The sequence below is a fragment of the Phyllostomus hastatus genome, unplaced genomic scaffold (assembly GCF_019186645.2).
Source record: "Phyllostomus hastatus isolate PE091 unplaced genomic scaffold, TTU_PhHast_1.1 phas_scaffold_60, whole genome shotgun sequence".
NCBI lineage: Eukaryota > Metazoa > Chordata > Mammalia > Chiroptera > Phyllostomidae > Phyllostomus > Phyllostomus hastatus.
In genome coordinates, this window is record NW_025334038.1 from 11,661,693 (window position 1) to 11,681,521 (window position 19,829).

At 36.6% G+C, this 19,829-nt stretch overlaps 1 protein-coding gene and 1 non-coding gene across 2 annotated transcripts in view; one reads left to right on the forward strand and one right to left on the reverse strand.

Moving 5' to 3' along the window:
* The window catches only part of ZRANB3 (zinc finger RANBP2-type containing 3), a 226,103-nt gene that overhangs the window by 72,908 nt on the left and 133,366 nt on the right, over positions 1 to 19,829 (reverse strand). The window contains exons 7-8 of the mRNA XM_045826044.1: positions 9,517 to 9,688; positions 8,291 to 8,407 (exon numbers count right to left, since the gene is read on the reverse strand). Coding sequence (XP_045682000.1) covers positions 8,291 to 8,407; positions 9,517 to 9,688 — 289 coding nt within the window. The remainder of the gene's footprint in view (positions 1 to 8,290; positions 8,408 to 9,516; positions 9,689 to 19,829) is intronic.
* On the forward strand, positions 18,341 to 18,446 carry LOC123810531. The gene has a single exon (XR_006784259.1). It is a non-coding gene; the product is annotated as a U6 spliceosomal RNA (small nuclear RNA).

Consider the following 19,829-nt stretch of genomic DNA (forward strand, 5'->3'; position numbering starts at 1 on the left):
GAGGTTTTTCTAAGTGTTTCAGCTGTATTACTAACTTTCATCAGTCCCTACATGTTTACGCCATACATAGGTGTCTCTCTCCCTCAGAAGATTGATCTTGGTGATTTCTCAGTGTTAAGTTCATAGTAGGAGGCAAGAGACCTCTTGTGTCTCCTGGTACCAGCTCAGTACCATAGTATAAGGCAGGCCCTTTGCTCCAGCTGAATCTTGAAGATGGGACTTTTCTACTGTTTTTGCCCTTTTCCCTGTGGCAACCAAACTATATCTTATAACTGTGAGTGCTCCAGGGCAGGAGAGATGTTCTGGCCTTTCTTCCTGCAGTAGCAAATCTCTGTCTTACATTAGTGAAAAGCCTTGTTTTCAACAGCTTTCTGTCTATTTCCCAGGGGCAGACAGCTTTTGTTTCAACCCAAGCCCTAGAAGCAGCTGATCCTGAACTGGGATTTGGAGGCTGGGAAAGAGGAGGTTTGCTCTTCTCACAACCGCTTAAGGCATGTGCTTAATATGAAAGAAAAGTCTTGTAAATAAGCTGGGAATTATGCTTATACTCCACCAATGGGGGTGCTCTCTGATTCCTAGCAGCACCAGGTAGAGGCCAGTGGAAATAAAGTTTGTGTGTGAGGGTGAACTCCCTGTGTCAGGACCCCTGATATTCTGAGCTGCCACGACAATCCATGCTCAGCTTTTATAATTTGTTAAATTTTAGCGTTTTCTTCTCATCTACTTTTATGGAAGCCCCCTTCTTCCTACTCAGACTTGACAAAGAAAAATTTTTATATGTCTCATTTCTCCTTTCAACAAATGAAGAAAAGAAGAAAATTTTCTTAGTCTAAGAAAGGGCATCTATGAAAAATTTAAAGATAACATCATAATTAATAGTAAAAGACTGAATACTTTCTACCTAAGACTGGAAACAGAGCAGTGCTGTTCAATCCTATCACTTCTTTTCAAAATGGTATTTGCATTCCTTCAATGTTAAGAGGCAAGACAAATAAAAGACATACAGATTACTGGGAAGAAATGTAAGTGTCTTTATACGCAGACAAAATGATGCTCTATGTACAAAATCCCGGAGAATTTACAAAAAAGCATAGGAACTAATAAGTGAGTTCAGCAGGGTCACAGTATTAAAGGTCAATGTATGAAAACCAATAATTCTATATTTAACAATAAAAAGTAGAAATTTAAATTAAAAAATACTATATACAAGAGCATAAAAGGACGTGCAATACTTAGAAATAAATCTAACAAAATGTATTCAAGAAAACTGAAAACATTATTGGGAGAAATTAAAGAAGCCCTAAATTACAAATGAGAGATACTCTTTTTGTGGACCAGGAAATTCAATACTATTAAGAAGTCAGTTCCTAATACCACCTCACATCTGTTAGAATAGCTATTATAAAAAAGACAAGAAATAACAAGGGTTGCTGAGAATGTACTGAAAGGAAAACTTTTTGTACTATTGGTGGGAATGAAAATTGGTGTGGTCACTATGGAAAACAGTATGGAGGTTCCTCAAAAAAATTCGAGCTAGAACTACCATATGGCCCAGTAATTCCACTCCTGAGTATTTATCAAAAGAAAATGAAAATAGTAACTTTGAAAGATATATGTACCCCGTGTTCACTGCACCATTATTTACAGTAGCCAAGAAGTGGAAACAATCTAAGTGTTCATCAGTGGATGAGTGGTTAAAGAAAATGTGGTAATATATATACAGTGGAATATTATTCAGCGATAAAAAGAAGGAAATATTGCAATTTACAACAACATGGATGGACACTGAGGTCCTTATGCTAAGTGAAATAAGTCAGACAGAGAAAAATAAATACTGTATGATCTCACTTTTATGTGGAATTAAAAAAATATTGAGCTCACAGATACAGAGACTACATTAGTGGTTGCCAGAGGTGGTGGTGAGGGGGTACAGAAATGAGTGAATGGGGGTCAAAAGGTATGAACTTCCAGTTATAATGTAAATGAGCCATGGGGATATAATATACAGCATGGTGACTATAGTTAATAATACTGTATTGCATGTTTTAAAGTTGCTAGGAGAGCAATCTTAAGAGTTCTTATCATAAGGAAAAAAATTGTAAATATATATAGTGGTGGATGTTAAATATATTATTATGCTGATAATTTTTCCATATATACAAATATCAAATCATTATGTTGTACACCTGAAACTAATATAATGTGTACCAATGATACTTCAATTAAAAATAAGTTAATTCTTCCAAATTAATATACAGATTCAAAATAATACCAATCAAAATTATATATACTTAACAAGCTAATTTTTAAACTCATAGAGGAGAGCAAAGGACCTAAAATAGACAAAACAGTTTTGAAAAAGAATAAAGTAGGAATGGACACTATGTGATTTCAAGACTTACTATAATCTAGCCAGTCTTATGTTCTATAAGGCTAGATGTACAGATCAATGGAACAGAATAAGGAGTTCAGAAACAGACACACATATACACATAACCACTTTATTTTTTAAAATAAAGGCACCAAGATAATTCACTGAGGGAAAAGCAGTCTTTCCAACAAAGAGCACTGGGACAAATGAAAATCCATATACAAATAAAACTAAGTAAAACCAAACTTATCTTCCCCCTTACTTTTACCACATAAAAAAATTAACTCAAAATAGTGAATAGACTTACATATATAACCTAAAGCTACAGTACTTTTAGAAGAAAAGATAGGAACAACAATGACATTGGCCAGGAGAATGTGAGCAAACAGAGAGATCACTTACAAGAAACAACTTTCCAACCTATGGACTGTTCAATGGTCTGTGCTGGGCATACCTGAACTGGCCAATATCAAACCAATATCAAGCCTCTATCAAATATGATAATTACTGGACCACTTCTTCTGAGCACCAATTCCTTAGAGGTACAAGATGGCGAAGGAGTGAATGGAAGTCACAATAACCTCCTGCCAGGACCAATCTGGAATTACAACTAAGTGGTGGAGAAATCACTGGGAACAAACAACTGAACAGTGAGACAGAAGCCTTATAATCTCAGACAGACAGAAGAATCAGCTTTAGCACAACCTGACTGGTAGGGAGTGGGATGGAGACTTGAGAAGACTGGTTAGACACCACAGGTGGCAGCACCAGAGGGATAATTAAGCAGCCAGTTGGTTGCCCCTGAGAAGAGTAGGGTCTAAACCCTAAGCTGGGATCCCCAGCCTAGAGTACCAGAGCCAAAAAGTACACAGAAAATGTCCAGTTGCCAAGAGCAGCAGGATTGCTCTCTGCCAGAGACTGAAGGCTGGAAATGAAAGGATCTGTTTAAAGGGCCAATGCACAAATTTTCATTTACCCAGGGCTCTGGCAAAGGTGGGAAGAGAATAGGTTAGAGATGCCTGAGGAGAGACTGGGAACGGAGGCTTTGGGGAGAAAACTGAGTAGACATCGGGATCCTGGTGCTGAGTCATCCCCCATATGGCAACAGCCACCCTGCTCTGGCAGACCACTCCCCTGAGCAGTAGCAGCCTGAGGGGAAACAAAAGCTTCAATACCATGAGAGATTCTACCCCATCCTATGGTGCTTAAGCCTGCCTGCTGAGTGCAGAGTGACTAGATTAACAACTGAAGGGAAAAGCCATAAAAAGCAGATCACTGGAAGTCTCAAACAGGCTGCCTAAGGTCAGATGGGGTCAACATTTAACATCACCAGAGGTGGATCCAGAAGGAAAAGACAGTGCACCTGCACAAGAGTATACAAGATGTGGTAGGTGGAGTGATCCTCAGTCAGCCAGCTGGAGGAAACAACCCACCAAAGAATGACCCAACATCAATCAAAACCAAATTACATCCAGAAAGCCAGCATAAACAACATAAATGTCATCCCAAGAGCATCAAGTTCAGGAGGTCAAGGAGACTGAACTACTGAATCTCACAGAGATTCTCCTACCATTAAAGTTCACACCACAAAGTCAGGGAGTTAAAACACATCAATTTAAGAAGCAGAAGCAAACAAGAAGAGTCTTACAAATAATGGAATGAAAGAGAAACAACCCCAACCAGAAGGAAAGGAAGAATGCTCAGAAAGAGTGCTAAATGGAATAGAGGTAAGTCAACTATCAGATACTAAGTTCAAAATAATGGTTATAAGGGAGTTCAATGAGCTCAGTGAGAACTACAGGGAACTATAGAATACTACAGGGAAGCTACAAGGAACTTACTGCAAATTACATCAGCATGAAAAAGGACATAGAAACTATCAACAAGAGCCAAGAGGAAATGAAGAATTCAACTACTGAATTGAAGACTACAGAAAAAAATCAAAAGCAGGCTTAATGAAGCAGAGGACTGAATCAGTAAGCTGGAGGACAAGGTAGAAGAAAGAGCAAGAAAAGGAAAAAAGACTCAAAAAGAACAAAGAGGGATGAAGGGAACTGCAGAACAACATGAAACATAATAATATCCATATAATAGGGATACCAGAAGGAGAAGAAGAGGAGCAAGGGATAGGAAATCTGTTTGAAGACGTAATGATGGAAAACTTCCCTAATTTGATGAGAGAAAAAGTCACACAAATCCAGGAAACACAGAGGGTACCAAGCAAGAGGAACACAAAGAGGCCCACTCCAAGACACATCATAATTAAAATGGCAAAATTCAAAGACAAAGAAAGAATCTTAAAGGCAGCAAGGGAGAAACAGGAAGTAACATACAAGAGAGCCCTGATAAAGCTAGCAGCTGACTTTTCAAGAAAAACATTACAAGCGAGAAGGGAATGGCAAGAAATGTGGGCTTGATAAGAATAGATACTTTTCAAAAGAAAATGAGTGGTTAAAAAGCACATGAAAATATGTTCAATGACGTTAGTCATTAAGAAAAGACAAATGAAAATAACAATGCAATACCACTATATCCTAGAATAGCTAAAACTAAAAAGAATGATAATAACAAGTGCTGACAAAAATGTTGGAACTGGAAATCTTGTATATTTGTCTATAGGAATGCAAAATGGTATAGCCCATTGGAAAACAATTTGGCAGCTTTTTATAAAGATAGACTTATGTTTTTCATAGGACCCAGCAGTACCATTTCCAGTTATTTACTCAAGGAAAATAACAATGTCCATATAAAGACCTGTACTTGAATGATAGTATTGGGCTTACAACAGCCCAACCTGAGAATACTCCGAATAGTCATTAACTGGTAAAGGAATTAAAGAATTTTTATAACTATCCATTGGAATATTATTCAGCAATATAAATACAAAAACTAATGACATGCAAAAACATGGATCAATATTCAAAAGCTTTACATTAAGTGAAAGAAGCCAGAAATAAGGCTAAATACTACATGATTCCATTTTTGAGACATTCTGGGAAATGCAAACCTGTAGCGATAGAAGCAGACCTGTGACTGCCAAGGTCTAGAAGGGTGAGTGCAAGGGAAATGACTGCAAAGGTGCATAAGAAAACTTTTTTAGGGTAAAGAAAATATTCTTTAGCTTGATTGTAGTGCTGTTTACTTGACTATATTTGTTAAGCCTCATCAAACTATATATTTTAAAAGGACAAATTCCATCATATGTAAATTATACCTCAATAAACCTCATTTGAAAATGATGTTAGAAAATATTTCAGAACTGGAGAGACACAACACTCATTAGGATGTTGAAGTACCACTGCACTGGTGAAAACAATGTGTGATAAGTCTACTTGGTAGGCATACTGAGATTTAAAAACTCTAACACTTTTTAGAAGAACAAATGAGCACATCTATCTCTGTAGAAAACTAAAAACATAATTCCAATGAAAAATAATCAATATCTGACTTCCAGCCAAAATGGAGGTGTGGTAGACACACTGCCTCGTCGCACAACCAAAAGAAGGACAACAACAATTTAAAAACAAAAAACAATCAGAACTGACAGAAAATTGAACTGTACGGAAGTCCAACAACCAAGGAGTTAAAGAAGACACATTCATCCAGACCAGTAGGAAGGGTGGAATCAGGCAACCGAGGTGGAGAAGGCTTGCGGCAAAGCCTTGGCTGGCAGACCCAGCAAGGCAGTGGATTGTGCAGGGGCACAGCACCCAAGGAGGCTGGCAGACCAGGCAGTCCCACATTCGCTTGCAGATAAAACAGGCAAAACTGGGGAGTGGGATAGACCATACAACCCAGGACCACAGCATGGGGAAATAAAGCCTCAAAACACTGATTGAAAACACCTGTGGAGGTTGAGGTGCAGGAAGAAACTCCCAGCCTCACAGGAGAGTTTGTTGGAGAGACTCGCAGGGTCCTGGAATGTACGCAAACACACCCACATGGGAATCAGCACCAGAAGGGCCCAATTTGCTTGTGGGAAGCAGGGGAACTGACTGAAATCCAGTAGAGAGCAGAACAAGTGCCACTGTTCCCTCTTGGACCCTGCCCCCTCATACAATGTCACAAGGCAGCAATGTGGGTTCCCCTGCCCTGGTGAACACCTAAGGCTCCACCCCTCACCTTGTAACAGGTGCGTCAAGACAAAAAAAATGGCCCAAACAAAAGAACAGATCAAAGCTCCAGAAAAATTACAACTAAGCAATGAAGAGATAGCCAAACTATCAGATGCACAGTTCAAAACACTGGTAATCAGGATGCTCACAGAATTGGTTGAATTTGGTTGCAAATTAGATGAAAAAATGAAGTATACGCTAAGTGAAATAAAGGAACCTCCAGGACATCTTTAAACGTTCCAACATTTGAATTATAGGAGTAGCAGAAGGAAAAGAAGAAGAGCAACAAGTGGAAAAGTTCTTTGAACAAATAATAAAGGAGAACTTCCCCATTCTGGCAAAGGAAATAGACTTGCAGGAAGTCCAGGAAACTCAGAGAGACCCAAAGAAGTTGGATCCAAGAAGATCCAAGACACATCATAATTACATTAGCCAAAGTAAAAATGAAGGAGAGAATCCTAGAAGCAGCTGAGACAATACCCTACAAAGGAGTTCCCATCAGACTAGCAGCTGATTTCTCAAAAGAGGCTTTATAGGCAAGAAGGGGCTGGCAAGAAGTATTCCAAGTCATGAAAGGCAAGGACCTACATCCAAGATTGCTCTATCCAGCAAAGCTTTCATTTAGAATGGAAGGGCAGATAAAGTGTTTCTCAAATAAGGTCAAGTTAAAGGAGTTCATTATCACTAAGCCCTTATCATATGAACTGTTAAAGGGACTTACCTAAGAAAAAGAAGATAAAAAACATGCATAGTAAAATGATAGCAAACTCACTATTATTAGCAACCACACCTAAAACATAAACAAAAACAAAACAAAAACAAACTAAACAAACAACCAGAACAAGAACAGAACCACAGAAATGGAGATCACATGGAGGGTTATGAACAGGGGAGTAGGAGGGGAGTGGGAGGGGGAGAGAGGGGGAAAAGGTACAGAGAATAAGTAGCATAGATGGTAGGTAGAAATTAGACAGGGGGAGGGTAGGAATAGTATGGGAAATGTAGAAACCAAAGAACTTATAAGTATGATACATGGACATGAACTAAAGTGGGGGAATGTGGGTGGGTGGGGGTGTGCAGGGAGAAGGGAGTGAAGGGGGGAAAATGGAACAACTCTAATAGCATAATCAATAAAATATATTTTAAAAAACAAAAAAACGAAAAAACAAAAAAAATAACCAACATCCCCTTTGAAACCTTCGGCATAATCTGACTCACTGATGCTTTGGTGAAAGAAGGTTCTTTCTGCCAAATATCAAGAAATGCTGAGCCCCATATTGAATTACACATTGGCAAGAGCAGATATTATGCGTGGTGTTTTCTAACACCAGTTAAACGCCATTTTTCTACACCAATTCTCTAATTCTCTTAAACAAAAAGGTGTCTAAAAATTCAATTAAACTCTCACTAACTCCTAGAGTTAGCACAAACCACATAGTTTCAGGATGCAGTCCCACAAGATTATTCCTTTAAAAAAAAAACAACCAAGAAAGATTATGTGTAGCAGTTATATAATAAAGCCATAGAAAAAGCAATAATAAAGATGAATATATGTATGACCTTATGTCCTTTAAAGTATAAAACATTATCAAAGTGTACTCTTACATTGGAAAAGATCAATATATGAATGGGTATGAGAGTGTCCAATATACTATTTTGTTTACTCTGAACATGTCTAAATTTTTTAATTATAAAGAGTTTAAAGACATGTTATAATAAGCAAATAAACTGCTTATGCAAAAACAGTACAATACGTTAAATAATTTATATCAAGACAAACACACAATGGCCCAGCAATGAGTACCTTGGCAATAGCAGTTTGTTTAAACATGCGAGTAATCAACCCCATAATAGTCTCAGAAGCAATTGAATTTGAAGCTCTCATTAATTTTTCCCACTCTTCAAAGCTGGTATTCAATTCCTATGTGGGAGAAAATAACAATGTTTAGAAATGCAGCATAAAGAACAGAACAATTAATGCAGTAATGAATTGTGTCCTACCTTAATTTTTATATATAAAGATATAAAAAGAAAATTTGTAAAGATGCCAATATGTTTATTTCATTTAAAAACATCAACATGGAGGCAGGTCAGTCACATGTTTGCACCAATGATAGAAACTAATGATAAGCTGTGGGTGAAAACCAAATAATTTGCTAACATCAAAATCAAGCAATTGTAGCTTCCTCTTAAGGGGAAACATTTTATAAAGTAAGCATAAAAATGTAAATCCATAAGAAAGCAGACTATTGAAAATGTGTATGGTAGCAAAGTATTTTAATAAAATGATATGATTTTATTTAAATAAACATAAAGACTGGGAGCATATTAGTAAAACAAAAATATAATATAAACATATATTCTCTTTATTTTTCCTTCTCATGCTAAAATAGTGAATAAAGGAAATTGGATCATTATTTTTCCAATAACTTTGCTCAATGTTTATGGAATGCTTACTCTAAAATTTCAAAACAAAACAATGCAATAAATAGTCGTTGCTAACAAAGTTACATACAGACTTGAAGAAATTTCAGAGAATATATAAGCATTGCACTACCCAAAATGTAATTTGTTTTTTTGATATGTTTAACTTCACATTTTACATGATCACAGAGTTTTAAGATTTCAAGAACAGGGCTGTATCTAAGTTATTGTAGAGGACAGCTATTTATATATTTTAAAAATCCTAAAGGAAGAAACCCAACTTCCCTTGCTTCATACTCCACAGATGCTTAGAATTCTTAATACTAAACCCTTTGTTCTAACCGAAGTAATTTTCTTTCTCTATTCAGCAGAAATATATTTTAATCACTAGGATACCAAATCTTTTCATATTATTTAATGACTCGAGTTAAATTCTTCTTGCTCGCTTCTTAAAATAATACAAAGCCAATTCACATGCTCTATTAGTTAAAGCAATATTAAGAAAGCAGACTTTTTCCTTCTGTAAAATATGAAATACATGCAATCTTTCTTAGTGTAATTTAAAATTATTTAAAATAAGACTTTCAATCAAACAAGGGTTCTCACCTTAGCTGCTGCTGATGGAAGATCAAAAGCAATACGTTGTCTGATTTTAGGGGGCAGCTGGCTTAAAACTTCATTCTTTAGCCTTCTAATCATTATGTCACTTAATAACTGATGAAGTTCATTAAGATTTGACGCTCCTCTACAATCCCACTGAGGCCTTTTACCAAAATATCTGTTAATATGAAGAATAAACATGTAGTAGAGCTGAATGCTAGAGTAAGGAAACAATTTATTCAATGCATTCTTCCTCTTAATAAGAAACCATGATACTGCTTTAACTGTTAGTTTTGAATGCAAAATAGTTTCAAACAGCTCAGCTTGAGAAATAGTAATGAATAAGATTATACATAACGCTCAGCTAAGAAAATATTAGTGTCTAAACACACTGTTTACACTGAGTTCAGGCAAGGCTGGAATGAACGGTAACTGACAACTATTGACATTTTGAGTGGGCTCACACATGGCAGGCAGCATGTTTAGCAGATCTATCCCTAGCTAGCCACTACTAACTGCCAGACACCAGCCGGTCAACAACCAAACAAACCACCTAATTCATTTCCATACCCTCAGAAGGAGATATTATCTCACACTAACAGCAAAGGAAAATAAAAAAAACTAAAACAACCCCCCCCAAAACAACCACAAACCCACGATGAAAGAAGGTGGGATAGGAAACAGCAGAGGATAAAACATTTAGAAGTTAATACAGACAAGTGGTCGCTCACTTGGTAAAAAGGAAGCTACAATTTAAAATGCTTGCAAAAGTTAATTTATCCTCTAAACATCGAGAAGATGAGGAATTCATTGGAAGGACCAATGCTGTGGCAGGTGTTAAGACAGGGGCTGAAATCTAAATCTTTAGGTTTAGTGGATCTACCAAATAGGACAGCTGGCCGAAAATCAACCCCCATCATTGTGACAACCCAAACACTTCCTCACAAAATTCCCAACCATCTTCAAATGGTGCTTCTATTGAAAATTAGCTGTTAGAGAATTATTTAACAACGGAAAAATTCTTGTTAGGCTGTATTATCATTATTAATATTAATAAGGAAATAACTATCATTTTAATGGGATTTTGGTGGTATTGTAGCACAAAGAGGTGGCAATTTGATAAAGTTAAAACTTATTAACATAAATTTTCATGTAAGTTTAAAAATTACATGTATTTTGATAACAAACATATAGGAATAGTATAGACAACACTAAAAACATGTACTTGCATGTCAAATCTATTAGAAAAGTACAGTGAATGAATGGAACTAGAGTATGGTAAAATGACAGACACTATTCAGTTTTCATCAATAAAAATCTACTTGTTTAAAAAGAAACTAATTCTTTAATGCTTTATAGTTCTATGTTTATATTAAAACTTCACACACTAATGAAAATGAAAAATACTTGCTAATACCCAATTCTGTCTCCTGTTTTACTATTTACAATCATATACTTAGGTACGTTCTGACCTCATGGTAAAAAAAAAAATCTAATGTTCAGAACTACCAATGATGGGGAAGAGACTGGGTTTGGTAGAGGGGAGGGTGGTTGAGAATGAAATGCTTGCCATTAAAATGGATTCTTTTTTAAAAATCCTCATTCAAGAATATGTTTACTGATTTTTAGATTGAGAGGAAAGAAGAGAGAGACATCGATGAGAGAGAAAACATTGATAAATTGCCTCCCATATGCACCCCAACCAGGCATGAAACCTGCAACCTAGTTAGGTGCCCTAATCAGGGATCCAACATGCAACCCCTTGGTGTACAGGATGATGCTCCAACCAACTGAGTCACCCAGCCAGGGCTAAAAAGGGTTCTTAAGCACACTCTCCATCTATGGGACACATTCTGCTGGTGTACAACATGTCTGTAGAAGGTCTTAATGGCACAACTGTTCCACACTGTCACAGACAGCACACAGGTATCCCCACCATAGGCCTCACTTTTCTCCTGCAGAGCACCAGTAGCTGTGCTCCAGAAACCCAGGTCTGTTTTGAAGTTAGAGCGATCTAATTTCACATGCCAGCACCAGGCCTGCAACAATGAAGTTTCTTCACCCCTCCAGGAGAGTGCACAGGAGAAGCTTTTGTTGTTTACCACCCAGTTGACTGGAAGACTATGCCTGGTATGAGCCATGGTTTAGAGAAATCCCTTCTCCTACCTCTACCCCCTTCTTTTTTAGCTTGAGTTAGATCACTAGAGGTGGGATTGACTCTAAAGAGTGTTGGCAGCACCACACGCTGCTGAACCCTCACCACTAGGTTTGGATTGCAAAAGGGAAATGAGAAGTGGGGGCGTTGGAAGAGGTGCCACTTGTAAACACTTGGTCTCTTGCCATTAAACTTGATGGTTATTATGTACATTTAAAAAAATATCCTAATTTCTTACTTAACAGCTTTATTGAGATATAATGCATAATGCTATATAATTCACCCATTTACACCACTTCAGTGATTTCTAATATATTCACAGATAGTGCAACCATCACCATGGTAAATACTAGAAAATTTTCCTCATTTATAGAAGGAACTCCTTGGGGCTGCGGGTGAAATGGGGGAAGGTGGTCAGACACAAACTTCCAGCTGTAAGATAAGTCCGGGATGTAATGTGCAGCACAGGGACTACAGTTAACAATACTATATTACATATTTGAAAGTTGCAAAGAGGATAATTCTTTGACATTCTTGTCACAAGAAAAATATTGTAACTATGTGTGGTGATAGATGTTAACTAAACTTATTGTGGTATCATTTCACAACATATACATATATCAAATCATTATGTTGTACTCTTAAAATGTTATATGTCAATTATATCCCAATTTAAAAAAGAAGGAACTCCTGTCTGTATCCTTTAGCTATCATTCTCTTAAATGCTGTCCTGCCTTTTCAGCCCTAAGCAACCACTAATCTTTTTTTTCTGTTTTTAAAGATTTCCCTATTCTGAGCTTTCATAGATGTAGAATCACATAATACATGGTCTTTTGTGACTGGCTTCTTTCATGTTTTCAAGGTTCATCCATGTTGTAAGCATGCATCAATACTTTATCCCTTTTTAAGGCTCAAAAATATTCCACTGTAAGGATATAGCACATTTTTTTATCCATTTATCTGTTGATAGATATTTTGATTATTTCCAACTTTTGGTTTTTATAAATAATGCTGCTATGAACATTCATACACAAGTTTTTGTGTGCACATATATTTTCATTCCTCTTAGACACATACCTAAAAGAGTTGAATGGCCAGGTCATATGCTAATTCTATGTTTAATCATTTGAAGAAGTGCCAGATTGTTTTTCAAAACAGCTGGAACTATTTACATTTCAACCATTAGTATTCAAGGGGTTCCAACTTCTCTATGTTGTCTTTGACAACACTTGTTATCCAACTTTTTGATTCTAACCATCCCAGTAGGTGTGAAGTGGTATCTCTTGAGGTTTTGATTTGCATTTCCCTGATGACTAACGATGTCAAACATTTTTGCATTTGCTTGTTCACTATTTGTATATCTTTGTTGGAGAAGTGTCAAGTTAAGGAGCTGAGAAGTTGCTACTCCACCCTAACAAGTAAAAATCTAAACAAACTGAAAAATCAGTAACTCTTTTTAGATTTTTCAGATGAGAGAAATGAGGTCACAGGGCAAACCACTGCTCAACCAAGTTGGAAAAAGTAGTGGCAATATGGTTTATGGTGGAATTAATCATAAAGGAAACAACTTCTAACAACCTAAAATTAACAACAAAATTTCAAATGTCACTAAAGAAGTTATGAAACATGAACCTTGAAAGCTTCCTTTGAGATTAATATAGACTTTCTAATTCAGATTTACAAAGTAAAAATTCTTCTTTTCCAAATAAGAATAAATGCAAACTTCTTTTGTCTTCCTTTTTGAAAATATGAGCAACCTAAGTGCTCATAAGTAAGTGAGTGGATCAGAAAACTGTGGTACATTTACACAATGGAATTCTACACAGCAGGGAGAAAGAAGCTCCTATCCTTTGCTACAGCATGGATGGAACTGGAGAGATAGCATTATGTTAAGTGAAATAAGCCAGGTGGTAAAAGACAAATACCATATGATCTCACCTTTAACGGGAACATAATCAACAAGAGAAAAAAGCAAACAAAATATAACCAGAGACAATTGAGAACAGTCTAACAATAGCCAGAGGGGAGGAGGGAGTGGACAGTGGGGAGAAGGGTTTCAGGAACTACTATAAAGGACACATGGACAAAACCAAGGGGGAGGTTGGAAGCAAAGGAGGGAGATAGGTTTGGCTGGGGTGGGGGAGAGTGGTGGTGGGAAAATGCAGACAACTGTAATTGAACAACAATAAAGTAATTAAAAAATATGCAATAAAAAGAGACATTTTTCAATAGGCACTTAATGTTAGGATGATAAAACGGAAAGTTTATGGCCAAGAACATTCATGCTTATCTGTGTTCACGAATGCAGACACACACAGAGTTAACTCTGGACCCTGGAAATCACCTCAGGACTTTTTTTAAAAAAGTTCCCTTATGTTGCTCTATAGCAAACTCTTCCTCTCACCTCCAGCTCCTGGGAAAAGCTCATCTGTTTTCTGCCTCTATAGTTTTGTACATTCCAGAATAGTACATAAATAGACTCACTTGTATATGAAGACTTTTAATCTGATTTCTTTTACTTAGCATTTGAAATTCATCTGTGCTGTTGGATGTATTCCTAGTTCTTCTTTATTGGTAAGTAATATATTGCAGGGATATATTACAATTGTTTGTGCATTTACCAGGTGAAGGACATCTGGATTACTTCAAGGTATAGGGAACTATAAATAAAGCTGCTATAAACATTTCCATGCAGATTTTTTTGAGTGAACACATGTTTTCATTTATCTTGACTAAATACTCAAAAGTGGGATTGCTAGTTTATATGGTAAGAGGATGTTTAACTTTATAAGAAATTGGCACACTGGTTTCCAAAGTTCCTATACCATGCTACATTCCTACCAGCAATATATGTCAGTTTCAATTGTTTAGCACTGTTGCCATCACTTGTATCATCAGTTTGTAAAAATTTTGCCTATTCTAATGCATATGTACTGATATTTCATTATGGTTTTAACTAGCATTTCTGTAATGACTAATGATATTGAGCATCCCTTCAAGTGCTTATTTGACCTCATATCTTCTGAGGTGATGTCTCTCTTTCAACCACTAAACAATTTTTTTGTTTTATTTTTGAGTTCTGAGCGATTTCATGTATTTTTTTATAAATTCCTTTTGTATATTTTAAATTTATATATATTTATCACATATATAAATTTATAAATTGAATTTATAAATTGAATTTATATATTTCATGTATATAAACTTATATGTATATACATTTTATATAAATATATAAAATTGTATATACATTTATATATTCAACTAGCAAATATATGCTTTACAAAAATTTCTTCCTAGTTTGTGGCTTGTCCATTGATTCTCTCTTAACAAGTTTTTTTGGGGGGGAAGGAAGAGATCTTTTTGATTTTGATGAAGTAAAATCACTTTTGTCTTTTACAGTTCATATTTTTGGTATTCTATATAAAACATTCGCCTAACTCAGAGTCAGAAAAATTTTCTCCTTTATTTTCTTTATAATTTTTATAGTTTTATGTTGTATATTTACAAACCATTATTTTATTGACGCTCAAGTAGGATTGTCTGCATTCCCCCCCACTCCTCCCCACCACAGCCATCCCTACCTCCCTCCCCTGATTCCACTCCCGATTCCATCCTCCACTTGGTTTTGTCCATGTGTCCTTTACAGTTGTTTCTGAAAACCCTCCCCACACCATTGTCCCCTCCCACCTCCCCTATGGTTAATGTCAGATTGTTCTTAATTTCAATGTCTCTGGTTTATTTTGCTTGCTTGTTTCTTTTGTTGATGAGGTTCCAGTTAAAGGTGAGATCATATGGTATTTGTCTTTCACCACCTGGCTTATTTCACTTAGCATAATGCTCTCCAGTTCCATCTATGCTGTCGCAAAGGTAGGAACTCCTTCTTTTTTTCTGCTGCATAGAATTCCATTGTGTAAATGTACCATAGTTTTTTGATCCATTCATTTGCTGGTGGGCACCTAGGTTGCTTCCAGAACTTGGCTATTGTAAATTGTGCTGCTATGAACATTGGAGTGCATAGGTTCTTTTGGATTGGTGTTTCAGGGTTCTTAGGATATAATCCTAGCAGTGGAATTGCTGGGTCAGAAGGCAGATTCATTTTTAGTTTTCTTAGAAAAATCCCATACTGTTTTCCATAGTGGTTGTACCAGTCTGCAATCCCACCAAAAGTGCATGAGGGTCCCCTTTTCTCCACAACCTCTCCAACACTTGTTTGTTTCTTTGTTTATGATAGCCATTCTGACTGAACAGAACAGAGAGCCCAGAAATAAACCCAAGTCTTCACAGTCAATTAATATTTGACAAAGGGGGCAGCAACATAAAATGGGGTAACAATAGCCTCTTCAACAAATGGTGTTGGGAGAACTGGACAGCTCCGTGCAAAAAAATGAAACTCAAGCACCAACTTACACCATACACAAAAATAAATTCAAGGTGGATAAAAGATATAAATATAATCTGTGACACTGTTAAAGTCTTAGAGGAGAACATAGGCAGGAAAATCTCAGATATTTCACAGCAAGATTTTTACTGATATGTCCCCTAGAGCAAGGGACATAAGGGAAAGAATAAACAAATGGGATCTTATCAAAATAAAAAGCTTCTGCACAGCTAAAGAAAACAGTATTAAAATAAAAAGAGAACCAACTGTATGGGAAAACATATTTGCCAATGATACCTCAGACAAGGGTTTAATCTCCAAAATATATAAAGAACTTACACAACTCCACTCTAAGAAGACAAGCAACCCAATTAAAAATTGGATAAAGGACTTGAACAGACACTTCTCCAAAGAGGACATACAGAGGACCTCAAGTACCTGTTTTTGATTCTTTTTGGTATATACCCCAAAGTGAAATTGCTGGATCATATCAGCCCACTGTCTTCTGGCCTCCAACGTTTCTTTTCTTTTTTTTAAATTTTATTTTACTCATTGTTCAAATACAGTTTTCTCTTTTTTACTCCCAGTCCAGCACCCCCTCTGACCCCTCCCCACTTCCCTCCCATTGGCCTCAAAAGTTTCTGATCAGAGATCTACTGCTAATCTTTTTGAGTATCCCTTGTATGTGATGAACTGTTTCTGTCTTGCTGCTTTCAAGATTCTTTTCGTCTTTTGAAAGTTTGATTATAATTGTGTTTCAGTGTGGTCACTTTGAGTTCATCTTATTTAAGGTTTATTAGCTTCTTAGCTGTTATAAACATGTTTTTGGCCAAATTTGGGAAGCTTTCAAAACTTATTTCTTCAAATATTCTCTCAGTCCTTTTCACTCTTCTCATAGGACTCCCACAATGCATGTGTTAATCTGTTTGAGCTTCACACAGGTCTCTTAAAGTTATCACTTCTCTTCATTCTTTTTTCTTTCTGTCCCACAGATGGGAAAATTTCCATTGTTCTATCTTCAAGTTCTCTGATTCTTACTTCTGTCTGCTCAAATCTGCCTTTGATTTCTTCCAGTGAATTTTTCATGTCAATTATTTTACTTTTCAGCTCCAGAATTATATTTTTGATTTGTTCTCTATCTCATTATTAATATTTCCATTTTGTTCAGACATCATTTTTTAAAATTTTTTACTTTCTCTACATCTTCCTTTAGTTCTTTGAGTACTTTTAAGACAATTGTTTTAGTCTTTGCCTACAAGATCTGTCATTAGGTCTTTTTCAAAGAGTTTCTGTTGACTTATTTCTTTTCCCTTTGAATGGACCATACTTTCTTGTTTCTTTGTATGCCTATGACTTCTTTGGTGAAAACTGGATATTTGAATCTAATAATGTGGTAACTCGATAAATAACATTCTCCCCTGTCCTTATGTTCTACTGTTTTTGTTTTCATATATTATATTTGTCTTATTTTATTTTCATAGGCTCTCTCTGTGTCAAGGAACAACCTGAGGTATACACTTTAGGTATTCTTAGATCTGTTCTGAGCCTGAGCCTTTCCCTGGGCATGTGTGGTCACCTTCAAATTTAACCCATATATGTATTTGTTTCTGAATAGCTTAATCTTTAATGTCTGGCTTCTAAAAGGAAAAAAATGGAAAAATGAAGGGGAAGATAAAAGTGCTGGCCACTTAAATCCCTGGGGAAGTCACTTTAGCTGAAGAGGGAGGGGATTGTAATAATGGAGGATGTGCACCAACAAAGGGTGCTCCTACTTCATCTGCCCCTCTGTGACTAGAAGCAGCAATCAGTAGTCAGAGCACAGATCTTTGATATTTGGTGTATAGGGTCCTTTTTGCCTACACTGACTTCCACAAGCTATGTGCAAGTTGCTCCAGGAACATGTATATAACTGCTTGCCATGGGGCTGGAAGTGGGAAATGGGTAGCTGTTATTGTGGTAAGTAAGATTTGGAAATGACTGAAATTAGCCAAAATCTACTGTCTAAGACTTCCCCTGAAAGTTGCAGGTCTTTAATATTCTCCTGTGTTCCAAGATAGTGACATTAAATGATTCTGCCAGTGCAATTTGTATCTGGGAGGAGATAGCTTCCTGATACTTCCTACTCCACCATCTTCCCAGCATACCCTCCAATGCATTGGATTGAGTTTTGGCTCCTTCTTCCTCCTCTTTTTCCTTCTTCTTTTTGCATGTGAATATCTAATTGTTCCAGGAATATTTGTTGAAAAGACACCTTTCTCCACAGAATTGCCTTATATCTTTGTCAAAAATTAATGGTGTTACTTTGGCAGCATATTTACTAGAAGTGAAACAATACAGAGAAGATCAGCACAGCTTCTGTGCACAGATGACATGCAAATTCACAAAGAGTTCCACATTTTTATGTGATACCACCTCACACCTGTTAGAATGGCAATTATCAACAAGACAGTGATAACAAATGTCGGAGAGATTGGGAGAAAAAGGAACCCTCATTCACTGCTGGTGGGAATGTAGACTGCTACAGCCACTATGGAAAACAGTATGGCAGTTCCTCAAAAAATTAAGAATACAGTTACCATACGACCCAAAAATTCCTCTTGTGAGTACCTACCTGAAAACCTCAAAAATATGTATTTGCAAAGATATATGCACCCCTAAGTTCATTGTAGCATTATTCATGGTAGCCAAGACATAGAGACAACCAAAGTATCCTTCTATAAAGGACTGGATAAAAAAGATATGGTACATATACACAAAGGAATACTACTCAGCCATAAGAAAATATGAAATACTGTCATTTATGACCACATGGATGGACCTTGAGAGTATTAAGCTAGGTGAAATAAGTCAGTCAGAAAAAGCTAAGAACCACATGATTTCAGTCATATATGGGATATAAAACTGAAACTCATGGACACAGATAGCAATGTGGTATTTGCCAGAGGGAAGGAGGGGTTGGTAATGGAGGGGGGCCTAATATATGGTGACAGAAGATGGTTTGAGTTTAAGTGGTGGGCACAGTGCAATATACAGATCTAATATCATAGAAATGTACACTTGGAACCTATATGATCTTATTAACCAATGTCACCCCAATAAATTTAATTTAAAAAAATCAAAGGACCACAAAGCTTGCAGGTTGTTGAACATATACATGGAGATTTGGGGGGAAATGGACCACCTAGAAAGGGCAAAACAGCTACATGCCATAGAAGCTCCACAGCTTGCCCTTTGCATATCTTCCACCTGGCTGTTCCTGAGAATTCAGAAAAAAAACCCTGAAATTTCTGATAAGACTAAGGAGAAACAGGGGAAAAAATTAATGCCAAAGAGGCTAGAGGCCCAAACCTGAATTTGAGCTCTTAAAAAACCATGCCTCCCTACCATCAGACCCTGGCACCTGCTTGAGAAGGTGTTAAGCTAACTTCACAATATTAATCTTGACTTGGATGAGCAATCCTAGAAAGAATTAACAAAGGCCTAGAAGCAACCAACTAAGAGAAGGGAACAAATTTAACAGGACTTAGCAGTAAGCTGTATGTCAGGACTAGCAGAAAGCAAGATTTAACATTCAACCTTCAGTTCACCATATGTTTTTTCACATGTTCCAAGATGCTACATAAAGAAAATACTATGTATCTCCCATGAAGTAACTCATGAGGCATTAGTGAGAAAAACCCCTTCTCTTCAGAGCTTACTCTTATGACAGCTTAATTCTGAATAAATTGGACCATAAAAGCAAAGAAGGACCCATGTCACCACACAAAGGACATTCTGAGGCAA